This window comes from Bufo gargarizans, chromosome 1 (genome assembly GCF_014858855.1).
Source record: "Bufo gargarizans isolate SCDJY-AF-19 chromosome 1, ASM1485885v1, whole genome shotgun sequence".
Classification (NCBI taxonomy): Eukaryota; Metazoa; Chordata; class Amphibia; order Anura; family Bufonidae; genus Bufo; species Bufo gargarizans.
In genome coordinates, this window is record NC_058080.1 from 305,214,721 (window position 1) to 305,240,853 (window position 26,133).

The 26,133-nt window shown below is 39.5% G+C and overlaps 1 protein-coding gene across 4 annotated transcripts in view; it reads left to right on the forward strand.

Annotated features, from left to right (window-relative positions):
* PSD3 (pleckstrin and Sec7 domain containing 3) overlaps positions 1–26,133 on the forward strand; it is a 693,256-nt gene that overhangs the window by 398,549 nt on the left and 268,574 nt on the right. For all 4 annotated transcript variants that reach the window (XM_044305119.1, XM_044305127.1, XM_044305137.1 and 1 more), the window contains one exon: positions 7,346–7,435. In XM_044305119.1, coding sequence (XP_044161054.1) covers positions 7,346–7,435 — 90 coding nt within the window. The remainder of the gene's footprint in view (positions 1–7,345; positions 7,436–26,133) is intronic.

Consider the following 26,133-nt stretch of genomic DNA (forward strand, 5'->3'; position numbering starts at 1 on the left):
ACAACAGTGGTGGACTTGCTCTTAGAGGTGAAAACTTCAGAACCACGAGGTACATGATAGGACAGCCTCCCATTTAATACAAAATTTTGGAGCACATGGAAAGGATATGCTAGCACAATTCCTGGAATAAAAATAGTACATAGCATAAGAATAAACTTTTACCTTTAGCAGTAAGGTGATGAGTGATCAATAGTGTCACAATCCAGATTTAGGTATTTTATTTATAAGTCCATCCACACAATCGAGCACAGGTGTATATGTCACATGTGACCTTTAAACTTCTATTTTACTCCTTTCCTGATATTTACTTTCACCCTTTAAACTAATCTCTTCCTTAAATTATTGATATCCTTTCTACTGCCTCTACAGGCACTTGACCTTGGGTCATGCACTTTTAATTCACACTTTGTACTCTTTTTTATGTCATTTTTACATATACCTTCTTGTTTCAGTTGTAGGAGTCTGTTTATGTACGAGTTTGTATTACATTACCTCATGTTGTTTGCCATTGTGCCGTATATAATGGTCCAAAACACCTTCTCATAAATCTAAAATATACCTTTTAATAGTCATTTAAAAATAACCTCACACCGGGCTCAGATCCCAAGGATCAGGACAACAAATACATATACAATATACAAAATGTATGCTTGATATCTCAGAACCAAAGGTACTCCATGGTTACTCACGGTTAGCTGAAATAACACAATATCCTTTCTTTAAGGTTAGGAGGGGGACTCCTCCGCAGGTGTTGAGCAGGAACTTGTAGGTAGTACAATCAGTGGTAATATAAGGTTAATATCTTAAGTACATTGATGGATGAAAGCCCTAATATTTCCCTGTATGTCCCTTACTATATCTAAGCCCAGGGACACCCCTTGAAGGTATCGGTGCCCTGTCCTCTTACCTAATCTGATAACCCCTATAATCCCCTATCCTATATAAAAGGACAAAAGCTGAGTACATATAAGCATACCATAAGCGGACAAACAGAATGACAAACACAATTTCCCAGAATAGGTAAACTGTCTTAACCTGTCTTTATTGAAAGGTATAAGATTTGGGGGAGTTGTACTAATATATAAAATAAAGCACCTTTTGGACTTGAACCCTATTGTCAGAGGAGAAGTCTGTGATTGTGACCCCCTGAGAGAGAGCGATCCCTTACAATATACACTCACCTAAAGAATTATTAGGAACACCATACTAATATGGTGTTAAACCCCCTTTTGCCTTCAGAACTGCCTTAATTCTATGTGGCATTGATTCAACAAGGTGCTGATAGCATTCTTTAGAAATGTTGGCCCATATTGATAGGATAGCATCTTGCAGTTGATGGAGATTTGAGGGATGCACATCCAGGGCACGAAGCTCCCGTTCCACCACATCCCAAAGATGCTCTATTGGGTTGAGATCTGGTGACTGTGGGGGCCATTTTAGTACAGTGAACTCATTGTCATGTTCAAGAAACCATTTTTCTAGTCTTCAACAGTCCAATTTTGGTGAGCTCGTGCAAATTGTAGCCTCTTTTTCCTATTTGTAGTGGAGATGAGTGGTACCCGGTGGGGTCTTCTGCTGTTGTAGCCCATCCGCCTCAAGGTTGTGCGTGTTGTGGCTTCACAAATGCTTTGCTGCATACCTCGGTTGTAACGAGTGGTTATTTCAGTCAACGTTGCTCTTCTATCAGCTTGAATCAGTCGGCCCATCCTCCTCTGACCTCTAGCATCAACAAGGCATTTTTGTCCACAGGACTGCCGCATACTGGATTTTTTTCCCTTTTCACACCATTCTTTGTAAACCCTAGAAATGGTTGTGCGTGAAAATCCCAGTAACTGAGCAGGTTGTGAAATACTCAGACCGGCCTGTCTGGCACCAACAACCATGCCACGCTCAAAATGGCTTAAATCACCTTTCTTTCCCATTCTGACATTCAGTGTGGAGTTCAGGAGATTGTCTTGACCAGGACCACAACCCTACATGCATTGAAGCAACTGCCCTGTGATTGGTTGACTAGATATTCGCATTAATGAGAAATAGAACAGGTGTTCCTAATAATTCTTTAGGTGAGTGTATATTATTGTATCGCTAGAGATAAATAAAATGTTGTTTACCCTTAATAACTGTACTTTAATAAAAATTTGATTTGCCTACAGTCAAGTGTCAATTAAATGACCTTACTGCATCAAGTAAATTTTCTTGTGGTGAAGACTCAGCTGCTATCCAACAGGTTTAATTATAGGCATCTTGAGAACACAAGTCATGCAGCAGTAACAAAACAAATTATCAAGGTGCCTTCTATAACAACTTGATTGGCCTGTTGTCAGAGAAAATAATTAGTGATTACCGGAAAAAAATGACATCCTGGATGCTTTAAGAAGATGAGGCAGTAACCCCCCTTTGGCTTTCACCAAAATAAAAATTGCTTCATTAATAGACTATTGTAAAGAAATAAAAAGTCTAGGTCTAGAACTGTAGATCATACCACAAATACATAACATGTAACAAAAATAGACAACTTACTATATTTCTACTGCAATACAGTAGTAGGTAGAAACCATGTTAGTGTCACTACTGGAGAAGTGGGCCCACTTGGTCAATGGGTTTGTCATAAAGCTAAAGCGGGGGCAGAATGTAATGAACTGTGAGTTCTCCACCTACAACCACTGTAAGGGGGTATTTACTTTCCTACAGGAAATCCCTTGGTCTATTAGCAACCACTGTTAGCAATCCTGATCCATGGAAGCAGGCAGGAGCAAAAGTCAAGGCATGCAGAATTCAGTTGTAAGCTAAGGTCGGGCAGGCAGCAGATAGGAGAAAATATTGAGGAAAATGAGCGGTAGACAAAACAAAAGGATCTTGTTGATCAAGGATCCTTATACAGCCTTGGGTAAATTGGTTTTGGTTGGAGTCAGGGACAGTTGGCTCTCTCAGGATAAAGGCTTAGCACCACAATGCAGGGGATGAGCGTTGGCTGCAAGCAGGAAGGCGGGCACTTTTTGTAGGCAAGATGTCGTATTGTTAAAGTTAGGATCATCTTTCCAGGCTAGTGCATGTCCTTAGTATGACAACTTCCAGCTTTCCATCCAATCTGGTTTTTGCAGAAATTGCCTATTGGTAATAAAGTCTTGTATTTAAGGGAGACTGTCAGCTTTTACAGAGAGAGCAGTGTAAACATACCTGCAATAATGATAATGCAGGTTGCATGAGGGTGAAATACAAATTTTAAGTCCCCATTGTTGTGATAGAAAGTGCCCAGAAGGAGGTCTACTCCATTCATGTGCAGTGCCTTGAGTAGGACTCTGGACATGTGCTGGGGGATCGAAATCCGAACTTCTTGGTCTAGTTATAGGCCTTAGTATAGTATAAAGTACTTTCTTCAAACACAGGAACACTTGGGTCCATTTATATACATAGCAGTTGAATAGTTGGTTAGGTATGGTTTATTGAACAGGGTCACCATACAGTAATCTCCAGAGAGAATCTCTTTTTCTAATTAGTGTTGTGGTGGCTTTCATCTATAATTTTTCTGTCTATGCTGTATTGGCGATATATACTTTTTGCAATAACTTACAATGCAAGCTGCAATTTAAACCATTGGACAGCAGAACCCTGACAAAGACTTTCAGACCATCTCAGACTCCCTATGGACACTGTTGCTTTGCTGCATTCCAATCATAAATCAGACAAATAATGCAGTTAAACATCCAATAGCCGATTTAAAGGCACAAATTGCAGCATTTAATCAGTAACAACTAAGAGAAATATAGAGCAAGATCTAAATCAAGTACCAATGACAAAATTGTCGTCGTTAAGAAGTTTTAGTCTCCTAAACATAGTGGTGATTGTTACCGGTCAGATTGCTTGCTGTTATCTGTTTGTATAAGGATTTTTTTTTCTCATTATGTTAGCATTAATTTCATGGAGAGAAGGGGGTTACCTGTTGGGCACCTACCTTTGTGAGCCTGAGATACTGGTCAGTACAAGTGGCTTCCTCTCTGAAGAATCAGGGTAGTATTACACTGTCCCATGTATGCGCACTACGAGCGCCAATGGATGATAAGTAGTGTTGTTCGGGTTATGGTCCGTGGTAGTGGAATTCATAACGGAATTCTTAGATGACTAATGATAAGACATCCTTCAGCGCTTGTTTGTCCTGGACTGATTACAAAGACCGATGCAAACTGAATGCCAGAGGAATGACTGCTGCTTCAGTCATTCCTCACTCACTCTGCCGATAATCGGGTATCTTTTTATCCTGATGTAAGATGCCCATAAGCTGACAACCATCAGCTGACTGACTGCTCGATTATGCGAGCCACTTATTGGGAACGAGCGTTCCTATGAACGCTTGTCCCTGATTATTGGCTCTAAAATCATGCAGTCTAATATGGGCTTCAGGTTCATCTAGGTTTTCCCGAGGGTATCAGATGACAAACGTATGTTGATCAGCTAATTACCTTGTGGGCTTCAATTGATAGAGCGTTGGTCTTGATGAGTCAAACCTTTAACTAAGGACTAAAGCTACTATGTTCTTTTTAAGTGTCAGATTTATTTTGTTTAGTGGCTAAATGTTATTGGGATGTATTGTCAGTAGCTAGTCGTGAAAAAGACTGGTATTAAGGATTCAGGACCTCCTATTTAACTTAATGGGGTTTTCTGGGATTTTAATATTGATGACCTATCCTCAGGATAGGTCATAATTATCAGATGGGCGGGGGTCCGACACCCCCATCGATCAGCTGGTTTAAGGCAATGCCATGGTCCGTGTGAGAACAGCCTTCCCTTGTTTGTTTTCCTGCTCGTCTTCGACATCGCAGCATTGAGCAGGTGCAAATACAAGCCATCCCATTCACTTCTAAGGGACAGCTCATAACTATACACTTGAATAGGAAGGAGCCGTCCCATTAAAGTGAATGGGATGGCTTGTAATTATACCTGCTCACCGCTGCAATGTCGATGACGAGCATGTAAACAATGAAGGGAAGGCTGCGCTTGCATGGAGTGTGGCCTTCTCTTCCACCAGCTGATCGGCGGGGTGTCTGACCCCCACCGATCTGATATTGATGACCTATCCTGAGGGTATGTCATCAATTTTAAAATCCCGGAAAACCCCTTTAAGAATATTCAATACTTATGATTAACCACTGTAAAATGGTAACGGACTTCTAGTGTGTGCAGTTCTGACCACAGAATGGTGTTGAATGACTTTGGTTCTGTAGTAAATTTAACAAGATTCTGTCATTTTCAGTAAAGAGTGACACAAACCCCCAGATTCTGCAGTACAAGATGTGAAGGGTGAACGTGTCCTCATAAGTCATCTTCCTCTTTAGACGTTGATGTCTTTAGCTGCAACAACATGTTATATAGAAATTCTAACATTTATATTAAATTACATCCTGGTAGCTCATGAATGTATGGAATTGAGAAATTGTGTTTTTGTCATGTTTCATAGTCAAAATAATTTAACTGTTATTTAGGCAATATTGTAAATTATAGCTGTGCTAGGAGATTTATAAATCTATGCAGTTTATTGAACTCTGCTTTGACATACATTCTTGCGATGGCTATAAATAAGGATAATGGCTATGTGAATTAGTATTGACTGACTTCATCAAGGAGGTGTGAGCTGTTCTTTATAGCAGGGAATGTTCCCTCTGAATATGTGGTGCATCTAACATAGATAGTAGTATTACAACATCCGGAGATATCTTTTTTTAATGTGTTTATGTTGCCTGCCTCAAAATAGTATCACAATAGTAATTGTGTCCTCTCATGAACATTCATTTATTGTATCAGTGCTAATGCCAAGCAGACAGTTATAAACTCTTAGCATAGCAAATAGCGCTTAGGGGGAGATTCATCAAAATTGGCGCAAAGGAAAACTTGCCTTGGCTACTTGCACTTTCCCTTTCTGCTATTGAGATCCGTCATAGGATCTCAATAGCGGGGGGAAAACGCTTCCATATTGTCCCCATTCGTTGTCAATGGGGACAAAACTGAAGTGAACAGAACAGAATGCTTCAAAATGCATTCTGTTCCATTTGGTTGCGCTCCCATCGCAAGCAGTGTTTTTCTGTCCGCGATATGGTGCGGAGCAAGACACAATAGAAAACTGATCCGTCCCCCATTGACTTTCAATAGAGTTCATGACGGATTCATCTTGGCTATGTTTTTTTATTTTTTATTATATAAATCTTTATTACTTTTTTACATTACAAAAATTGTTCAGTATTACATTTGTATGCAAAAATCCCAACCCCCTCCCTTTGCGTGCCGCTTGCTCCCTCTCAAAAAATGAGAAGAAAAAAAAATAAATAAAGTAATTCTTCTCTTCCCCATCTCCATCTTGGCTATGTTAAAGATAATACATCCGGATACATTCAGAACGGATGCAGACGGTTGTATTATCGTGACGGAAGCGTTTATACTGATCTGTGATGGATCCAGCAAAAAACACTAGTGTGAAAGTAGCCTTAGTTGTCCATAGCAACCAATCGGATTCCACCTTTTAATTTTTCTGAGCTTCTTTGGAAAATGAAGGGATCAATCTGAATGGATGCCACGAGCAACTACGTCAGTTTTCCTTTGCAACAGTTTTGATAGGTCTCCCACTTAGAGAGTTGGTGTTGTTAGCACTAGGGTATGGTATCACACTGACACGTCAAGCAAGGAGCTCCTGAGGTTAGTTTGGAGGCTAATTCAGGAATCAGTGTTATTTTATCTCATCTCTCCGTACTTGATGAATGTTCCTTCCTGACAGATATGTTTTACCAAGCATAGCATTTTGGCACGTGTCACAGAACTGAAGTGTATCTAATGATTTATTACAGGCAAAGGTTTGATTAGTCAAGGCCAGGTCATCTGTCTTGTTCAGTGGCAAGCAACCATCTTGAAGAAGGGCGTGATAGTAATTTATAAAATTGCCATCACACAGGGACATCTCAAGGGGGGAAGAGATTGCTAAATTTTAATATTTAACAAGATGACCTACCATGTCCAAGTTTATGTATATCAGCTATGTCTTCCAGATGAGTATACCCCATCAGGGCAGCAGCTATAGCAGCAAATGACATACTTCTCTTGCACTTCTGCACACTGCATGTAAAACGCATCACATCAATGTCTTCTTACATTCGTGTCTCATTGCACAACTTCTCACTGCATAAATGACTGTAATACCATTCATGTAAAAAAACTGCAACGCTACAAAACATACTTCCCGCAATCTGTTTCATTCTATTTTTCCATATCATTGGTTCAGTCACATGGCAGGTTTATTTCTTTAATTAATTAATGTGGCTACAAGGAAATATATCATTGTAATGGTTAACCTTCCATTTTTCAGAATATCGGAAAGAAAATGAGCTGTCAGGAATTCATTGCCAATCTTCAAGGAGTGAATGAAGGCAAAGATTTCCCACGAGGGCTTCTCAAGGTCAGTCCTATTATTGAGGAAGTCCCATTTTAGCACTGTAATAGTTACAGTATGATGTTACTATGCCATCCTGTCCTCATTATGTAGCTTTTGATATCCATCCAAAATAACGTTAGACATGTTCTGCACCTATGTTTGTGTTCATTAGATTTTTGCAATAGTGACGTTGAATGTAAAGACCAGTTGTCTCAATTGTTATCAGTTATTACTCCTTTTGACTGAGGTGCTTCAGAATAGTGTATCCCCATTTTGTGAAAAACTTTCGGTGCTCCTGTGAGTGCCGCTGCCTTCTCTTTGCTCACCAAGCACAGCGCTGTACACTGTATAGCAGCTGGGATTGGTAAAGCAGCTGAGCCCCATTCACTGCTCTTAAGCCACGTGACCAACGAACGTGAGAACGCTGTGACACTACTGCCAACGCCACTGCCTTCTCGAACAGCTGATTGGCGGGGGTTCTGAGGATAGGTCATCAGTATAAAAATCTTGGAAAACCCATTTAAAGGGTTTTTCAGAGTCTTTAATACTGATGATCTATCCTCAGGATAGGTCATAACTATTTGATCGGTGAGTATCTTACTCCCTGGCACTCCCACCAATCAGCTGTCTGAAGAGGTCACAGTGCTTTGGTAAGTGCCACAGCCTCCTCCCAGCTTACCAAGCACCGCGCTGAGCTTTCACCTAGGCCTTGTGACCAATGAATGTGATGTCACTGACCTAGGAAGAGGCCACAGGTTGGTAGATGTGCTGGCAGTTGGACACCCACCAATCGGATACCAATGACCTATCCTGAAGATGAGTCATCCGTATTAAACACCCAGACAGCCACTTTAAGTTGTAATTTGATTAATTTATTACTCTGAAGAAAAGCACCCAAGTCTCTTTGACAACAATAACTTAGAACAATTAACAATAACTTCCTTTGGCATATTGAACCCCCTACTATGTTGGTGTAGACACCTTCCTTCCTCTAGATGTTGAGAACAGTCTGGATTTTAAAGAGATTTCTATATTGACCTTTGATAGATTCATACATAGTTGGGCTACTTTTACAGTCACGTTTGGTGCGGATCCAACATGGATCTGCACAAACTCATCTGTTCAAATAATACAACCGCATGCATCCGTTCAGAATGGATCCGTTTGTTTTAACTTTAGCATAGCCAAGGCGGATCCGTCTTGAACACCATTGAAAGTCAATGGGGGGCGGATACGTTTCATATTGTGTCTGTGAAAACGGATCCGTCCCCATTGACTTACATTGTGTGTCAGGACTGATCCATTTGGCTCAGTTTCGTCAGACGAACACCAAAACGCTGCAAGCGGAACGGAGCCAAACTGATGCATTCTGAGCGGATCCTTTTCCATTCAGAATGCATTAAGGGCAAAATGATCCGTTTTGGACCGCTTGTGAGAGCCCTGAACGGATCTCACAAACGGAAACCAAAACTCCAGTGTGAAAGTAGCCTTATTAGCTTATGACTAAGGCAGCATTTGTCAACAGTACATAGAAATTTTCAGAATCTTTCTGGGTACTGTGGTCCACCTAGTCCAATCATTACTTCAGTTTATATGTCTTTCCAAACAGATGACATTGTCTCAGGTTCTCTAGATGTGTATGTATATATGTGTGAATTTTCACTGCAGGCCTTCCTTGTACTTGTCATATAAATCTAGGCAATTGATTCAAGACTATCAGCTTTAACTGGCAGAGGAAAAAGGAAGGGGTAGCAGTGCGACCGAGGGACCAAGATCCAGCAAGATCTTTCAGATAGGAAGCCAGGGGAAATCTGTATCATACAGTGGATCTGAATAGTTATTGCCTATAAACACTCTGGAGCACCAGGGAGTTTTCATTTTTGACCAGAAGAACACATTCATATTAGACAACTATAAGTCATTAAGATATGATATGTAATTTAGGAAATGGCTGGCTTTGCTTGACAAGAACGGCATGTAAAGTTATAATTCCAGGGAGATTTACGGTAATTAAGTTTGTCACGTGTGTTATTATGGGTTGTAGAAATAGAAGTCCATTTTAGAAATCATTTGTGGTTGGTTTTCTAGCTCTGCTTCCATTCTCTAAACATTCTCTTATGTAAAAGAATTTATAGTTCTCATCAACAGGCAAGCTTTTATTATACAGTCATGGCATTTTATATTTCTTTTCATGGCTGCAATTTAAATCCCTTAGCTGTAACAAGCCATAAATTGCATGTTGCAAAGGCTGCGCTCCCTTCTAAATGAGCTTTCCTGCCCTATTCTGCTGCATCCAAACACTTCCACTGTTTGCCTAGTATAGCTCCTACAAAGCAGAAAGATTGGCAGTCAGGGTTGGCAGGACTGTCACATCTCATCTTCAAGGGTGCAAGCAAAATCTACAGTGTTAAATGACTCATTTCTAATCTGTTTTTTCTAATGCTTTGGGCATTTTTTATGCTTTTCTTCGATTACAATTCAAAACGACGAAGGGTAAATAGCAACCGTATGATGGCAAATCAGTTTTGATGCTGCAAGATTTGCTTCCCAGGATTGTAACTATGATAAAACTAGTCCATAGCTTTGTCAGAGGTATGCGTGAGTTTGGTTTCTGGGATTTCGTGGACATCCATTTTGATGCACTGTGAAAAAGGTGTATTACTTTTGGATCCCATGGTGTTGCAGAGTTCAGTACATAGCATTCATTCTCTTTGGTTCATTAGAAGCATATGCAGAATGGAACTTAAAGTAATGACTGTAAAAGCCAGTGGCCCTCGCTTGCCACTACCCTGCCACTGAGTGGCCATGGATGCCATTCCACTCGCCCTGTGTCTGTAGCAGGTTTGGCTCTGCGGCCCGGGAAAATGTATTCTGATACTCTTCATTGGACCTTACCTCATTCTGCAGCATTGCAAGTGTTCTGTGTGCAACTGCTTGTAATGTGTTAATCAGCTCTGCTCTATATGTTGTGCACCTTGTATCACTCATTCCCTGAGCAATAAGTTCACTAGCTTGCTAGATCCTACAAAGGTGTAGTAAATCAAAACTACCTCCCGATAATTAAAAAATAACTTTTATTGATGACCTAAAATAAAAGGGAACAAAAACCCCCATGACCATAAAGCAGCACGTATAGGGTTCTCATCGGAGGAAAACATTTTCAGAAGCTCTCAGCAAACTAAATTTGTCAGTTGGAGCCAAATCCAGCCAGCCAGATAAATGGCCATACAGGTTATAGCTGATGCCTTCCAGAGCTCTCTGTCCTGGCTCATATAGAAGATTCCTATCATGGGACCCTAAACTGTGAGGGTATGCCCTATAAAGGCGCATGAACAGGAGTTGTCTACATGAGACAACCTCTTTTGTTTCTGTTCCCCACTGAAACTCTTGCTTCGGCAGTCGAAGTAAGCTTTCTTTACAGATTGTTCTTTCTCCAGATCAGTCGCCAGATCAGTTAGCCATACATTGCTAATGTTAACAATATCCCTAAGAAAAGGCAAAACCGGTTGGGCACTATCTGTGTTTTTTTAAATCTATATACAAGTTTACCTAAAAGCAACTCATGTAAATCTAATAAAGGAAAGGGGTTGCTTCCAGCACCACTTCATAAAGTCTTCAAACTTTATTTCCTCAAATAAAATCAGAAGCATACAATAAAAGCAATAGAGCCAACACGTTTTAGACAGTTGTGTTCTGTCCTAGGTCATGGCCATGTATGCTGTTGTATGCTCCTGATTTTAACACGAAGAAGGAAAGTTTGAAAAGACGTGGTGCTGGATTTGAACATGTTTTCCGCAGCCGAGGTGGTATGTCCCATGTGGAGTCTGCATGCTGAGATATTGAACAGTGAGCCGATTTGGTTTCCTTCATAATTTTTCTATAACATCTATCCCAGGAGACATTTTTTCTGCTACCTAATCCCAGTTTAGAGATGAGTGAATAGATTCTAAATGAAGAAATGTTGCAGTCTACAAAGAAGAAGCTTTGATACAACTGACCTCAGACAGTATTTTCAGTTTGTGGTAACTGAAATACATAGGAAAAAACAGGCAAAAAAACACTCAGGCCTTTACAGCTCAAAGTACAGATGTGCAGCCCACATACATAATTATTATTATTTACTATTAAAGCGCCATTCATTCCATGGCGTTGTACATGTGATAAGGGGTGCACATACATAATACAGACAATTGTACTAATCATAAACAAGATGAGTTACAAACTGGTACAGAAGGAGAGAGGGCCCTGCCCGTGAGGGCTTACAATCTACATGGTATGGGAGAAGGACACATACATGGAACCTAAACAGTAGATCAGAGCTCACACAAGCTTGCCACACCTGCTCCTTTCCCCAGACCGCGTGAGTTGCAGCCTTTTAAAAGGACTATCACACCTCGCCTCAGGCAAGGATTCAAAGAAAAAACTATGCAGAGAAGTTACTTAAATTCTGGTAAGTGAACTCTCTGGTTGCTTCCAGGTTTGGATACGATTTTGTCTGTGATAGCTGTTGCGGGGCCAAAGTTCACAGTGCAGCAGGGCTGCCATAGGAATGACTTGGGTTGCAGGGAGACTTGCACGTTAGCTACAACTGCAACACATGAAATGCAAAAAAAACAACACTGCTGGTATTTCTAGTATTTGCATGTTACATCTGCATCAAACGTGCAAGTCACGTTACAACACCATTCCTTCCTATGGCAGCCTTGCTACACTGTGATCTTTGGTCGCATGACAGTTGTCACAAAAGTCATATAGCCACAATAAATCTTGGCGCTAATCCTCTTGATCCCCCCTATATACATGTACTTGTGGTTCAGCTGAGTGTGCATGTATTCTCAATAAACAGAGTAAACCTTGAGAACCAAACCTTAGGCATGTCTAAATTCTCTTTTTTCCAATTCGATCCCATTTTCTAGCATCTATGCAACATTAAATGGTGCCATTAGAAAGTACAACCTGTCATGCAAAAAACTCATACGACTATGTGAACGGAAAAATACAAAGGTTATGTGCTCTGGGAAGCCAGGGAGTAGAAAAAGGTCAGGAGGGATAAAACCTAAACGTAGGAGGGCAAATGAATGTGTTTACACTAGACAGTGATCGTGACCGATTGTTTATATAAGTGATCATAGAGATCTGACTGCCCGAAACAATTAACCCAGTTATGTAAACCCAGACTATTAGCTGACGGAATCCATTACATTTATACCGTGATGCAGACGTGCTGTACTCTTTTCATACCCAGATTGATTTCATCTGTTGGTATTATATATAAGTAGATATAAAATAGCATAGATACGTTACCTACGCTGATTAGCTTCAACTGTTGCAGAGGTTAAGCATTATCTTCAGGACTTGGTTATTGTCTGGTTAGATTGTTGCACTATTCCAAATGAAGCAGCCTCAGATTACTCCAAATATGTCAGATGATGTTACTGCTGTCCTGAACATAAACCAGCAACCTTGAGAATTTATGGCCTGGCATTAATATTTAAATAGTTAAAATTCACATCTCCCTGGGGATGTGCACATTGCCCACAACTCCACAATATATTCTCTTTTACATTAGGAAAAAAACAGCAGTGGGTCCAAAACACAGGATAAAAAGTACAAAGGAAAGACTTTCTTCTTCCATATTTAAGGCCCACTATTGGGAAATGATGTGTTCCTGCCTGACCACAGGTCTACTGAACTGTGCTCAGATAAAGCTTTGAGTACAGTTCAGTAGACAGGAACACACCGCATCATAAGTCATTATGATACTGTGAGTTCCCAGACTGAACACCCTCTTGTGAAATTGGCCTTGGAGATGGGGCATGAGAAGTAACCACAGCTGACAGCCTTCCTTTTGAGAAGCTAAGTAAATAATGATGCTAATCTATGCATTTTAGCCTGTCCTGTTGTTGGCTGTTAGGAGTATCTGCTTCTTTGAGATAACTACCTGACATATGATGGATATATTGTACCTTATATTGCACTGTTACTCTTTTGCATTTTATATGAGTGAATCCACTTTTATTTAAAAAAAAAAGTAAAGTATTTAAAGGGTTTATGCTATGATTGATGTAAAAAATGAAAATCAGACATCATATCGTACATGACAATACCTTCCTAACAAAGCTAGCCCTGTACCTCACGTTGGTCCATTGCTCTACTAGATGGGGGGTTTGGGGGGGGGGGGGGGGTGTCCTTTCTGCTCTAGCTCTTTCCATGTAACTGCCACCTTTTCTTACAGAATGTATGTATGGCTGCTAGCGGTTGAAAATTTAAACTGAGCACTTTCCACCAGCTCTTTGAGACAGACAAAAAAATAAGGAAAAGAACAAACAGCAGGTGGCGCTATACAGATACATTTTATTGAATAACTCACTTGTTATTCAGAATTTTTAATTACATCCAATTACAAAAGTATTCAGATCCTGGTGCTGGTTTGAAAAATGTAGAATATGTTTCCTGGTACAACCCCTTTAAAGGGTTGGTTAATATGCAGTGTAATTGGTCAAAATGCCATCTACATATATACGCATACTGTATGTTTATTGATGATGAATTTGTAGTACTGATTAATGTAAGTCCACACCACTATAAAGTGTGTAGCATATGTTAGCTATATAATGTTTATAATCTGTGTAGAAGATTAGTAATTTGCAAACGCTAAATGGCGGCTCTATTGTACAGAGTTGAGCCTCTTTCACACGAGCAATACAGATTGTGTCAGGGTCTGTTTTTTCTGCGGTTGTGTTCAGGGTGTGCATTTCTTTCTCTTCGGATTGTATCCACATAGCATGCATTTTTCGCACGCGTGAAGATAAACTGAGGAATAACAATCTAAATCTCCTAGCTACCATGAGTGAAGAACACATTGCATCCGGACGCCTTCAATTTTTCACACAAGCCCCATTCACTGGAGCCAGTGCTGCGTGAAAAACGCACAATATAGAACATGCTGTGATATTTTTTTTTCCTGAACCCAAAGATGATGCGTCAAAAACTACGCCCATGAATGGGTCAGGATTCAGTCAAGATGCTATCTGTTCACAACATGCATCACATCCAGATGGAAAACTTGCTTGTGTAAAGCCTCAATGTTCCACGTTCGTGTGCTGTACGTGTTCTCAATGCACAGCACATGTACCCATTCATTTTAATGTGTGTATTCACACATCTGTGTTTTAGCACGGTCCGTGGTTTTAGCACAGAAACATGCTCTATTTTGTCCATCATGCCCAATATAGTCTAGGGGTCCGTAAAAACCACAGATGCCATCCGAGTTTCACAGATCATTAGAAAGAGATACTTTGAAAATTATTTTTCAGCTGCCCAGTGTCCCTGACATTTGGATGACACACGGATGGCAAAAAATGGAAACGCTGATCCTTCACTGATATCTTCACGGAGGCATCACTGACACCTTTTCATGGATTTGAGCACGGACATGAGGTTTAAAAAAGACCTTAAAGGGATCACCTGTAATATCGAAAGAATTATAATAATTAGCATTCTTATTTATTATATGACTTTAATGTGCACAAATAGAATTTTATCAGCGCATACAGTGCGTGGTGACAGGACAGCATTGTTTTTCTTGTTCGTTTACATTTGATTAATTGGAGTTTTTAGTGTCAAAATATCATCATTGTCCAAGTCAAAGGCTTTAATTACCGTTTTTTGGTAGACAGATCTACAGTTAGAAGCTTGAAAGAACACAAGAAATGAATTAATAAATGGTGTCCTATAATTGAAAAGTAGAAGTCTACAACAAAAAGTGGCAAACACAATACAATAGAATTGCTCCAGTTGGTGTGTGCGCTGTAGAGTGCAGCCATATTCCTTTGCTGGTAGAAACTCGATCTTGCATGTGAGACCTTTTCTCAGTCTGTTTACAGTATATCTGTCTTTTCAGATCTTGGTCCCATTCTTGGCAGACACAATAATCTTGTTCTGAAATATCATCATTTGTCCTCCTGATCCCACACAGCAGATGGAAAGAGCTGATAATGCTGACAGTTCAGAAAGCCGCACCTTTCTAACATTTGTTCTTGAGTGAAGGCATCACCTCTTATGTTAGGTTTACTAAGAAACCATGTGTTACTTCTATTGTGCATAGACAGTAACTCTCACAAATTCTGGGGAGCGTTTGCTTCCTGCTTCAAAATAATGTGTGCTGGCAGATTCTCATTAATGTACTGCAAGCGGAAGGCTGGTGTTAGCAGAACTGCAGAACAGACAATATGTGCCTAAATCCTACAGTTCTTTAATGAAAGCTGTCAGTTAATAGTCTGCCTCAGTGGCGTTATTGATGCCCTAGAAATAACTAGCGTCTACACTATCGGGGTTTTTTTTCTACAAATTATTTTTTCAGTGTTACAAAATACACAGCTACTAGATATAAACTTGACACCAACCCAACTCCGATACCCCATGTGGTACAAAACGAAGGAAAATAATTGAAGATCGTACTGTAACATTTGCAGCATTAGACCCCATCTTTTGTAAAGGAAATTTGTTCATTAACAAATATAGATATTCCCCCCCCCCCCCAAAAAAAAAAAAAAATATAGCAGCGAGATAGTTGACCCATATTTTGCAAGATAAGTGGAACTTTAATTAGCATATACTGAGCAGTGCTATATGGATCGAATGTGATAACGCAATTATCAAGGGGTCTTTTGGGGATTACGGTTGTTACTATGGTTTTAACAGATATGCTCATTTAGTTGTTTCTCATGTACATCTTCCCTGTGCTTTTTTCCTATTCATAATCTCCTGACCCGTTTTCACCGTGTAAAAAATGAATCCATCCTGTATGTAGCACTTCCTGTTGCTGTATCCAACCAAACCCATGATACACTTTGTTCTCTGCCACAGCTCCAGCGCCGCCATTAATAACGCCCAGCTTGTTTATAGCTCCTCCCACCCAAATAGTAACATAGGCACTCCCCTATCATTGCCTCTTTTGCAGCTTTGACACGCCCCTGGACATAGCATCACAGGAAATAAGAAAGCTGCATGGTCATGTGACCACAGCCTAGAATGAGAGAGAGGAGAACTAAAAGTAAAAGTGATACATTATAAAATTACAGATAACGTCATAAATGATTATTTTGAAGGATGTTTATGCAAATGGTAAACTCCTCTAAGGTCTTTGAATAACTTGAGATTCCACAGAGTAATGAAATAGTGATGGAACCACCCAGCCACACTGATCTTTACTTTTTTGTATTTTAAAGGGGTTGTCAAGCCTTTTTTAAATGGTGGCCTATCCTCAAGATAGGCCATCAGTAGCTGATTTGACACCCCACTGATGAACTGTTCTATGTACCTAATCTGCAGGGGTGAATTGGTGTAGCTCTGTAGTTATGAGCACTGTTCACTACAATGTTGATGGTGCTTTGTAGTTCCGGTGCCAACTTCCGGAGACAGAGCTACACAGAACAGCTGACAGGTGAGGGTACAGGGTGTCAGACCTCTGCCGGTCAGCTAATTCACACTTTTATGTAATTTACGCTTTTATGTAATTCTACTAAATGTTGACAGGAGATTTAAAAAAAGACAAGTGGGGTAATTTATCAAATTGGTGTAAAGTACAACTGGTTTGGTTGACCATAGCAACTAAGGCTCATTGATTGTCAGAGCATGAAAGACACAGCCTGATCCTGTGTTTACACTGAAAGATATGTGAGAGACCTCATGTATAGTTAGCGCCCAGACAGGCAGGTGTTTTTATGTTACTGTTATGTTTATGTTGCTGTGGTTTCAACCAGTGGGCTTATGCACAGGGGGCCACCCGAGCCCTTCTCTCTTCCAGCCCGCCCCTGGGTTCAACCAAGTGAATGTTGAACTTGGATGTCACTGTATTGTTACATAGTTAATACAGTTGAAAAAAGACGTATATCAATCAGGTTCAACCAAGTGATGGGAGGGGACACCAAATAGACCTAATAAACAATATTTAAACTTTTAACCCATTTGCAGCCTGTGCACCCGTCATTGCCTGTAGATTATACCTGTATATAAACTGACAAAATTGTGTCCACACGTATATATTTATCTTATGTGAGATCAGTCATGTTACTGCTCTGGCAGCCGTTAACTCTGCACATATGCAGCAAGGCACAGAATATAACTGCAGGCAGGACATATTGCCTTATGCTCCTGTCCTTAACCATAATCTACCAGTGTTAATATATCAACGTCCTGTCCTGAAGTGCAGAGAACACTCTGTTAGTACCGGTTATACAGTACATGTGCATTGGAACTGCTTCCCCTTCATCAATTACCACACTTTGTGCATGGCTGACTCAAACTAGCTAATATCGTTGGCTGAACCAACTGATTTTGAGCCAGCCTAATATCTTGGCAGTCCCCTGGCAGGACATGTTGGTGAAAACAATGGCCATTCGCGTTGAATTTAGGTGATAATTAATCCTTGTCTATTGAAATTAACAAGCATGCCTGGCGAGATGACGGTGTATGAATAGCCATCAAAGTGAGTACATCAGATGACATCATAATCACTACTTAGTTATTGTCATTGTGCTTAGAAGAATAACAGGCTACGGGGCTCATCAAATGTTATTATTTACCCTGATGTTCTGTGATATAACACAGGTTATTGCAGTACAGGGCCTATTACAGTCACAGTGATCCCCTTTGAAAATGCTCTGTTTTATGCCTTGGTTGTTGAATCACAAAGAGTTTGTTCTTTATGGAATTAGTCTGCAGCCACCTAAACATGAGTTACTGCTAATAATACTAGAAGATGGGTGTAGAAGTATTACAGGGAAGCTTCTTTGATCACTGGAGAAACCTCTTTTATTCTTTCTTTTCTATGGGTTTCCCTTTTTAAGAGCAAGTTATCACACTTTTTAGTATTTTATTTGTTCTCATTGTATATAGTCTCTAACATCAGGGCGAGTGCTTCGCTACCTGGGTGTAAAGAGTAGCTCAGGCCAGGTAGGAGCAACTAGGGAAAGATACCTGTCTCTGTGTTTGGGACCCCTAGGTACAGTGTATCTCCAAAGTGGTAAGACCGTTCCATCGGTATCCATAGCACTATTGCTTGCTAATGTACATATTTTGAATCTTATGAGCTATATTTTACTATATGTATAATTAAAAGTTAAGTATTATTTTCATAAGGCCACCTTACTTTTGTGACTCTGTTTTGATTATTGCTCACCCATTTCTATTATCCACTATTTACCTTGGTACAGTTATTGCCAGATTTATCATCCAGCATCATGCACTGTACTAAATCTGGCGTGGTTTAAGACCAAGGCTACTTTCACACTGGTGTTTCTGGGTCCGCTTGTGAGATCCGTTTCAGGACTCTCACAAGTGGCCCAAAACGGATCAGTTCAGCCCCAATGCATTCTGAATGGCTAAGGATTCGTTCAGAATGCATCAATTTGGCTGCGTTTGGTCTCCGTTACGTTTTTTAGACGGTCACTAAAACGCTGCTTGCAGCGTTTTAGTGACCGTCTGACGATGCGGAGCCTAACGGATCCGTCCTGACTTACAATGTAAGTCAATGGGGACAGATCTGTTTTCACTCACATAATATGGTGCAATTGAAAACGGATCCGTCCCCCCATTGACTTTCAATGTAAGTCAGGACGGATCCGTTTTGACTTAGACTTTTTTTATTTTTATGAATAATGCAAACAAATCCATTATGAACGGATACAAGCGTTTGCATTATTCATGCGGATCCATATGTGCAGATACAACACGGATCCGCATAAAACCCGAGTGTGAAAGTAGCCTAAGTTTACAATGTCTAACTATTAGACACCTATTAGTAAGTCTGCCCCAATGTACTGTATGTAAAGAAGTGTAAACTCTAGGTATGCTAAGGCATAATTTAGGCAATAATATTTTAAAAAAACCTCACAAAATATCATTATTTTTGTAGTTAATTCGGCTCTAGAGATATACAAGCCGTTTTGTGTCTCTAGCTACATTACCCTTGTATTAGGGAGCCTTCCACTGCAGCAGGTTATTGCGTGATTGGCGACTTCCAGAGTATTGTCTAATTATTGATTAGTATTCCGTATAGGCCGTATGGATTCACAGGGCTGGTAATTCAGTGTTATCACTGGAATGAATTGCTGGGAAGTGCAGGGAAATTAGCCTTATTTAGGATAAATTACCAGTTAGTCTCCTGAATGCTAAAGTTGCCTGTGGTTTACCTGACAACAGACACTGTTAATCTTTATCAAATTGATTTATGACAAATTATGAAAAATAAATGGTATATAGAAGAACATAAATCTTAATCTGTGTTTTAGAGCTTGGACCTTGCCCGGTAGGCTGTTGCGTTTACTGCAGGATACATTTTGCACCTGGTTCCCTGTCTTGACGGGATACAAGGTCTGACTGTATATTGGATGCAATTTTCCATGGCAATTTATTTTTTTCATAGCTTCAGTTCTCCTGCTCATGTTAATGGCATACCTCAGCTTCTGTGTGGGAATGTTGCCTTTAAAAACATTTTATAATTGCAAATAATTTAAATTCCAAGTGTGCGCTTTTTTAATACGTCTACAACTTATTGTAATGCAAAAGAGATTTAGAGCCGGGCTCCCCGGTGAAGGTTTTTGTTGCAGGAGCAGACAAATAAACATGTCATTTTGGATCTTTTCATTTACATTGTAGATGAAAGACACTCTCGCTTGTTGCTTTAAAATCTTAAGCTTCTGGATCGTCTTGAACAGGGAAAATCTCTAATACACTGCCACATTCTCTTTAGTCCTGCTGACATATTACTCCCACTGTGTGGGCAGAGTTAAATGGTAAAAAAATATATTCTTTCATCTTCCACCCACTTAGCGGCTCAGCGTTTAAGTTCCTACATTACTGTAGTGTGAAAGGGAAATTGTACTGAAGATTAAATGCTGCTCAGTCAGTTTGAGCTTGTTCTTTGATTATAAATTAATTATTGGCAATCCTTGTCCATGGTGTACTCCAAGGTTTTTAATTTTGGCATATTCCTTAATAACCAATGCTCCACTGGCATCACCTGAATTTGACTATAGTGGTCAGATTGGGAAGTGAAGGTTCCTGCTTATTTCTCTGATAATATCGACCACAGATTCGTGGTCTGCATTATTTCCTATATATCTTTTTTATTAATAAAAAATAAATAAATATATATACACACACCCTATTCACAGCGGTATGGTCCATCTGGGTACTCATCTAGTACTTTGACTGCAGAACAGCACGCTCTATAGCACTGTCGTAATCCGGATGTGACTACCCAGATAAATTTCATTGAAGTCTTCGGGGTCTATAGCGGTTTCTAATTGAAAAAGCTGTAATAGCTTCATTATAGACAGAAGACACTAGTGTGAATAGAGCCTTAGACTCTGTTTTGTAGAGACTAAGGTCTGTTTTGTTGGGTTATTCTTGCTTTTTGAAATTAACAGCCTAATCACTAGTTAGGGGGCTTCATTAAGATCCATTACACAATTAATCTGTGAAAACTGTAATGGCTCCTGTAATAATGGAAGCCATGGTGGTAAACGGAATATGAGACCTAATATATCATGACAGATCCTGTAAAGCTTTGGACACATGTACGCTATGGCTTCATATGATTACTCTAAACAACAGACCCACATTGACTCATTATGGAGTCCATTGTGGTTGAAGGTTCACGGTTTTGGTGGCAAGAATAAATCGCTGTGTTTCGACAGAAAACCCTTACAGAACCTTTCATAATTTGTCATAAATCAATTTGATAAAGATGCTATAACCAATTGGTCACTACAGAACTGATACAAGCTAATGCAGTTTAATCCTTCATAAAATTAATACGACCTGTTGGATGATCATTCTTTTTTTTAACTGTACAATCTAGCCTAAGGATCCATTCACAGTAGCACCATGGCTTCTATTTATGGTGGAAATGTCTTTAATTTTTTTTAATGATTACTTGATTAAACAATATGTACATCTATGTGCAACAAATCGCTTCCAATAGCTTTTTCTCCAACTACTGTATCTGCAGGTTGAGCAAAAAAGGCAAGGTAGAGGTAGTGAGCAACTTCAGAATCAGACTACACATCATGCGTTTGTAGTCTGTCACCATGGAGACACTGTCTACATAGCAATTGTATGCACAATTTGGTAGCATATTTTGAATTAAGACTTTTTGTAAAGGAGCTTTATTTTTTAGATACACGAGCAATAAATGTGGTTTATTGCAAAAATAAGCTTTTATAAGTTTACATTTTGCAGCTGTCTTGAATGTGAGATAGAAGATAGCTAATTTAGGTAAGTCAAGGACAAAAACGTTACAAAGCAATATGGAATTTTGTATAAAGAAAAGTTCTCTGAGAGTGAATTGTGTGTTATAAAAGAACATATTTGCCATCAAGTATGTTAAATTATGAAAACTCCAACAGAAGTAAAAGCAGATGTCCGCTGGGCTAGGCTTTCTAATTGATATTGAATTTTTTAGTAATGTATAGAAGACAATGGCATTTTAAATGACTATGGACAAGGCAGACTCCGGTGAAATGGATAGCATTGTATATATTAAGAAAACCTTGTAGTAACAGGTTGAAAACGCGGCTCCTTTCTATTCAGTGAGGTTGGTCTCGCATTACCATGGCCCTTGATATTTGACTGAACACGTTTTTTTTTTTCCCTTGATGCGTTTAGCCTTCAACAAGGCACGACAGTATCTGTGTCTACTGCTGGTAATTAAAATTAAATGTAGAGAGCCAAAGTCCATCTGTTCTCAAGACCTTGCTATGATCTCTGCCGCTGAAAAGAGAACGGTATAATATACTTCAGTTGATGACTTAATTTTTATTACCACTTGGGTAAAAATTTAATAGATTGTAAATATAGTTTTCTATGTGGGTTGCAAACCATGTGGTTTAATGACACCTTAAAATCTGCATGCCAGCACAGGAAATATGAAGTCGTTATATATATATATATTTTTTTTTTCAAAAGTATACAATGTTCTAGAAATATTGGCTTTTTAGGCTGCAATTTTAAATAAAGGCCTAGAAACCAGATCATGCCCTTCCACATGGGTGCCACATGTATTGGTATGCTATATGCTTTCTTCATACTTTAATGTCTTTCTGTCTGTATGTAGACTTAAAGGGGTCACGTCAGCAATTATCATTTATTATGTAGAGGAAGTTAAAGGGGTTCTGCACCTCTGGACCGATCATCAGCATTTGACCGGTGGGGGTACGACACCTGGGAGCCCCGCCGATCATCTGTTTGAGAAGGCAGCGGCGCTCCAGCAGCACCGCGGCCTTCTCACTGTTTACCGCAGGCCCAGTGACGTCACGACTAGTATCACTGGCCTGGGCACGGCTAAGCTCCGTTCCCTTGAATGGAGCTTAGCCCTGTCCAGGCCAGTTGATAAAAGTCATGACGTCACTGGGCCAGCGGTAAACGGTGAGAAGGCCGCGCCGCTGCTGGAGCGCCGCTGCCTTCTCAAACAGCTGATCAGAAGCTGCTGATCTATCCAGAGGATAGATGATCAGTTTAAACAAAGTGCAGAACCCCTTTAATAGAAGGCACTTACTAATGTATTGTTGTTATCCATTTTGCGTCCTTTGCTGGCTGGATTCCTTTTTCCATCACATTTTACACTGCTCATTTCCATGGTTATGACCACCCTGCAATCCATCAGTGGGCACTTACTAATTAGTCACTTACTAATGTATTGTTATTATCCATTTTGCATCCTTTGCTGGCTGGATTCCTTTTTCCATCACATTTTACACTGCTCATTTCCATGGTTATGACCACCCGGCAATCAATCAGAGGACGTGCTTGCACACTATAGGAAAAAGCACTAGCCTATGTGTGCTCCCCTGATCCCGGCCACCAGAGAGGCCAGCGCTTTTTCCTATAGTGTGCAAGCACGGCCACCACTGATGGATTACAGGGTGGTCATAACCAATGAGAAGTGTATAATGTGATAGAAAAATGAATCAAGCCAGTAAAGGAGACAATAAGGACTGTCCCAATACCTTAGTAAATGGCTTGTATAAACTTTCTCTACATGATAAATACCACTTGCTGAAGTGACAAAACCCCTTTAAATAAGTACTGATAAAATCCAAACTCATACCTTTTTCAGGTTGCCAGTTATTTGTTGTAAAACAAACAAACAAACAAACAAACTGATTTTCAAATATTCTATTAGGATATTCCTTTTCAGGACCTTAAAGTATTTGTCCCTTTTCAGCCAAAAAATGGACAACACACAAGATGCTTCTGCAAAAATTAACTGATTGTTACTTACGCTGCTGCTCAGATTCTCCCAGTTGCAGTTGTGATGTCATGTTGACTATGTGTAACTGCTGCAGCCAGACTGTGGCTGCAGCTGTGTTCCGAAGAGGCCAATGATTGATTAAAGCAATCATATGTTGTTGATGTGACGTCACTTCTGCACCCAGGTAAACCGACCCCAGTTGGGAGAAACAACGTGATGGTGCAGTATCTGTAAGGTAAGTTTATTCTTTTTTTTTGCAGAAGCAACCCATTGGGTTGTACAGGTTCTTCCTGAAGCCAGACAGCCCCTTTAAAACTGCTCATAACTGATTATTTTGACTAATGATAGGAATGATATCTCCAGACATACTGTTTCTTTTGTTAGGTTTTCCCATTAAGGACTATTGGAATTATGTATTAAAGTGAAACTGTCACCATGAAAATGCAGTTCAATTTGCAGCAGCATGTTATAGATCAGGAGGAGCAGAGCAGATTGATGTAAACACAGTCAAGTCACATTATTATCCCCTTCTACCCCAAGCCAGTTTTCACCGTCCTGCCCAGGCCATTTTTTGCAAATTTGATGTGTCACTTTATGTGGTAATAACTTTGGAACGCTTTTACTTATCCAAGCCATTCTGAGATTGTTTTCTTGTGACACATATATGTCTACTTTATGTTTGCTTTATTTTGTAAATGCCATTTTATATTTTGGAGATGTTAGAAGGCTTAGAATTGTAGAAGCAATTCTAAAAATTAAGAACATTTCCAAAACCCACTTTTTAAGGACCAGTTTAGGTCTGAAGTCACTTTGTGGAGCTTACATAATAGAAACCCCCATAAAAGACCCCATTGTAGAAACTACACCCCTCAAGTTACTCAAAACTGATTTTACAAACTTTGTTAATCCTTTAGATATTCCACAAGAATTAAAGGAAAATGGAGATCAAATGTCTAAATTTCACTTTTTTGGCAGATTTTCCATTTTAACCAATTTTTTCTTTAACACATCGAGAGTTAACTGGAAAACAAATTTTTTTTTTTCAAAAATGCTTTGTGTCAACATTTTCTGACTGACACTCCAATAATCCGCAGCACTCGCCAGTAGTTGGTGAAAGAATGGTGATTTATTCACTCAGACAGCCAGGTTACAGCGACGGTTCGACCGATTGGTCTTTATTGCTTGATAAAGACCAATCGGTTGAAACGTCGCTGTAACCTGGCTGTCTGAGTGAATAAATCACCATTCTTCTTTCACCAACTACTGACGAGTGCTGCGGATTATTGGAGTGTCTGGAAAAATTGGAACCCTCTGTCAGGATCCCTATCTGCGTGCACCACCCGGCTTGAAGCCTATATACCGGTCTGTACCCTATTTTTTGGGGATTGTGGTGCTGCCAACCCCTGAGATTTTCTCCATTTTCTGACTGCCATATTATTTTTTTTCTGCCAATCATCTTGTGCAGGGGCTAATTTTTTTTCAGGAAGAGTTGATGTGTTTATTGGTACCATTTTTGGGTACATATGATTTTTTGATCATTCATTATTACACTTTGAGACAAGGTGACCAAATTGGTTGTTTTGGCACAGTTTTTATTTTTACAGTTCACCTGAGGGATTAGGTCATGTGTCATTTTTATAGAGCAGGTCGTTACGGATGTGGCAATACCTAATATGTATACTTTTTCTTATTTAAGTTTTACACAATAATAGCATTTGTGAAACCAAAAAAATGATGTTTTAGTGTCTCCATAGTCTGAGAGCCATAGCTTTTTGATTTTTTGACCGATTGTTTTAAGTAGATGCTAATTTTTTGTGGGATGAGATGACTGTTTGATTCGTTCCATTTTGGGGGGTATACGTCTTTTTGATCGTTTGGTGTTGCACTTTAAATGATGTTAGTTGACAATAAATGGCTTTAAAAAAAATATTTATAACAGTGTTCAGCTGAGGAGTTAGGTCATGTGATATTTTTATAGAGCAGGTTATTACGGACACAGAGATATCTAACATGTCTACTTCTTATATATTTAACTTTAACATAATAATGGCATTTTTGAAGCAAAAAAAAATCATATTTTAGTGTCTCCATTGCCTGAGAGTCAATTTTTTATTATTTTTTTGGGGCGATTGTCTTAGGTAGGGTCTTAGTTTTTGTGGGGTGAGGTGACTGCTTGATTGGTACTATTTTGGGGGGCATACGCCTTTTTAATTGCTTGGTGTTGCAATTTTTGTGATGTAAGGTGATGTAATTTTTTGGGGCATTTTATTAACTTTTTTTCTTTACTGTGTTCACCTGAGTGGTTAATTAATGTGATATTTTTTTATAGCGCTGGTTGTTACGGACACGACAATACCGAATATGTATACTTTTTTATAATTTTTTTTATTTCACTTTGACACAATAATTGCATTTTTGAAACAAAAAAAGATGTTTTAGTATCTCCATGTTCTGAAAGCTATAG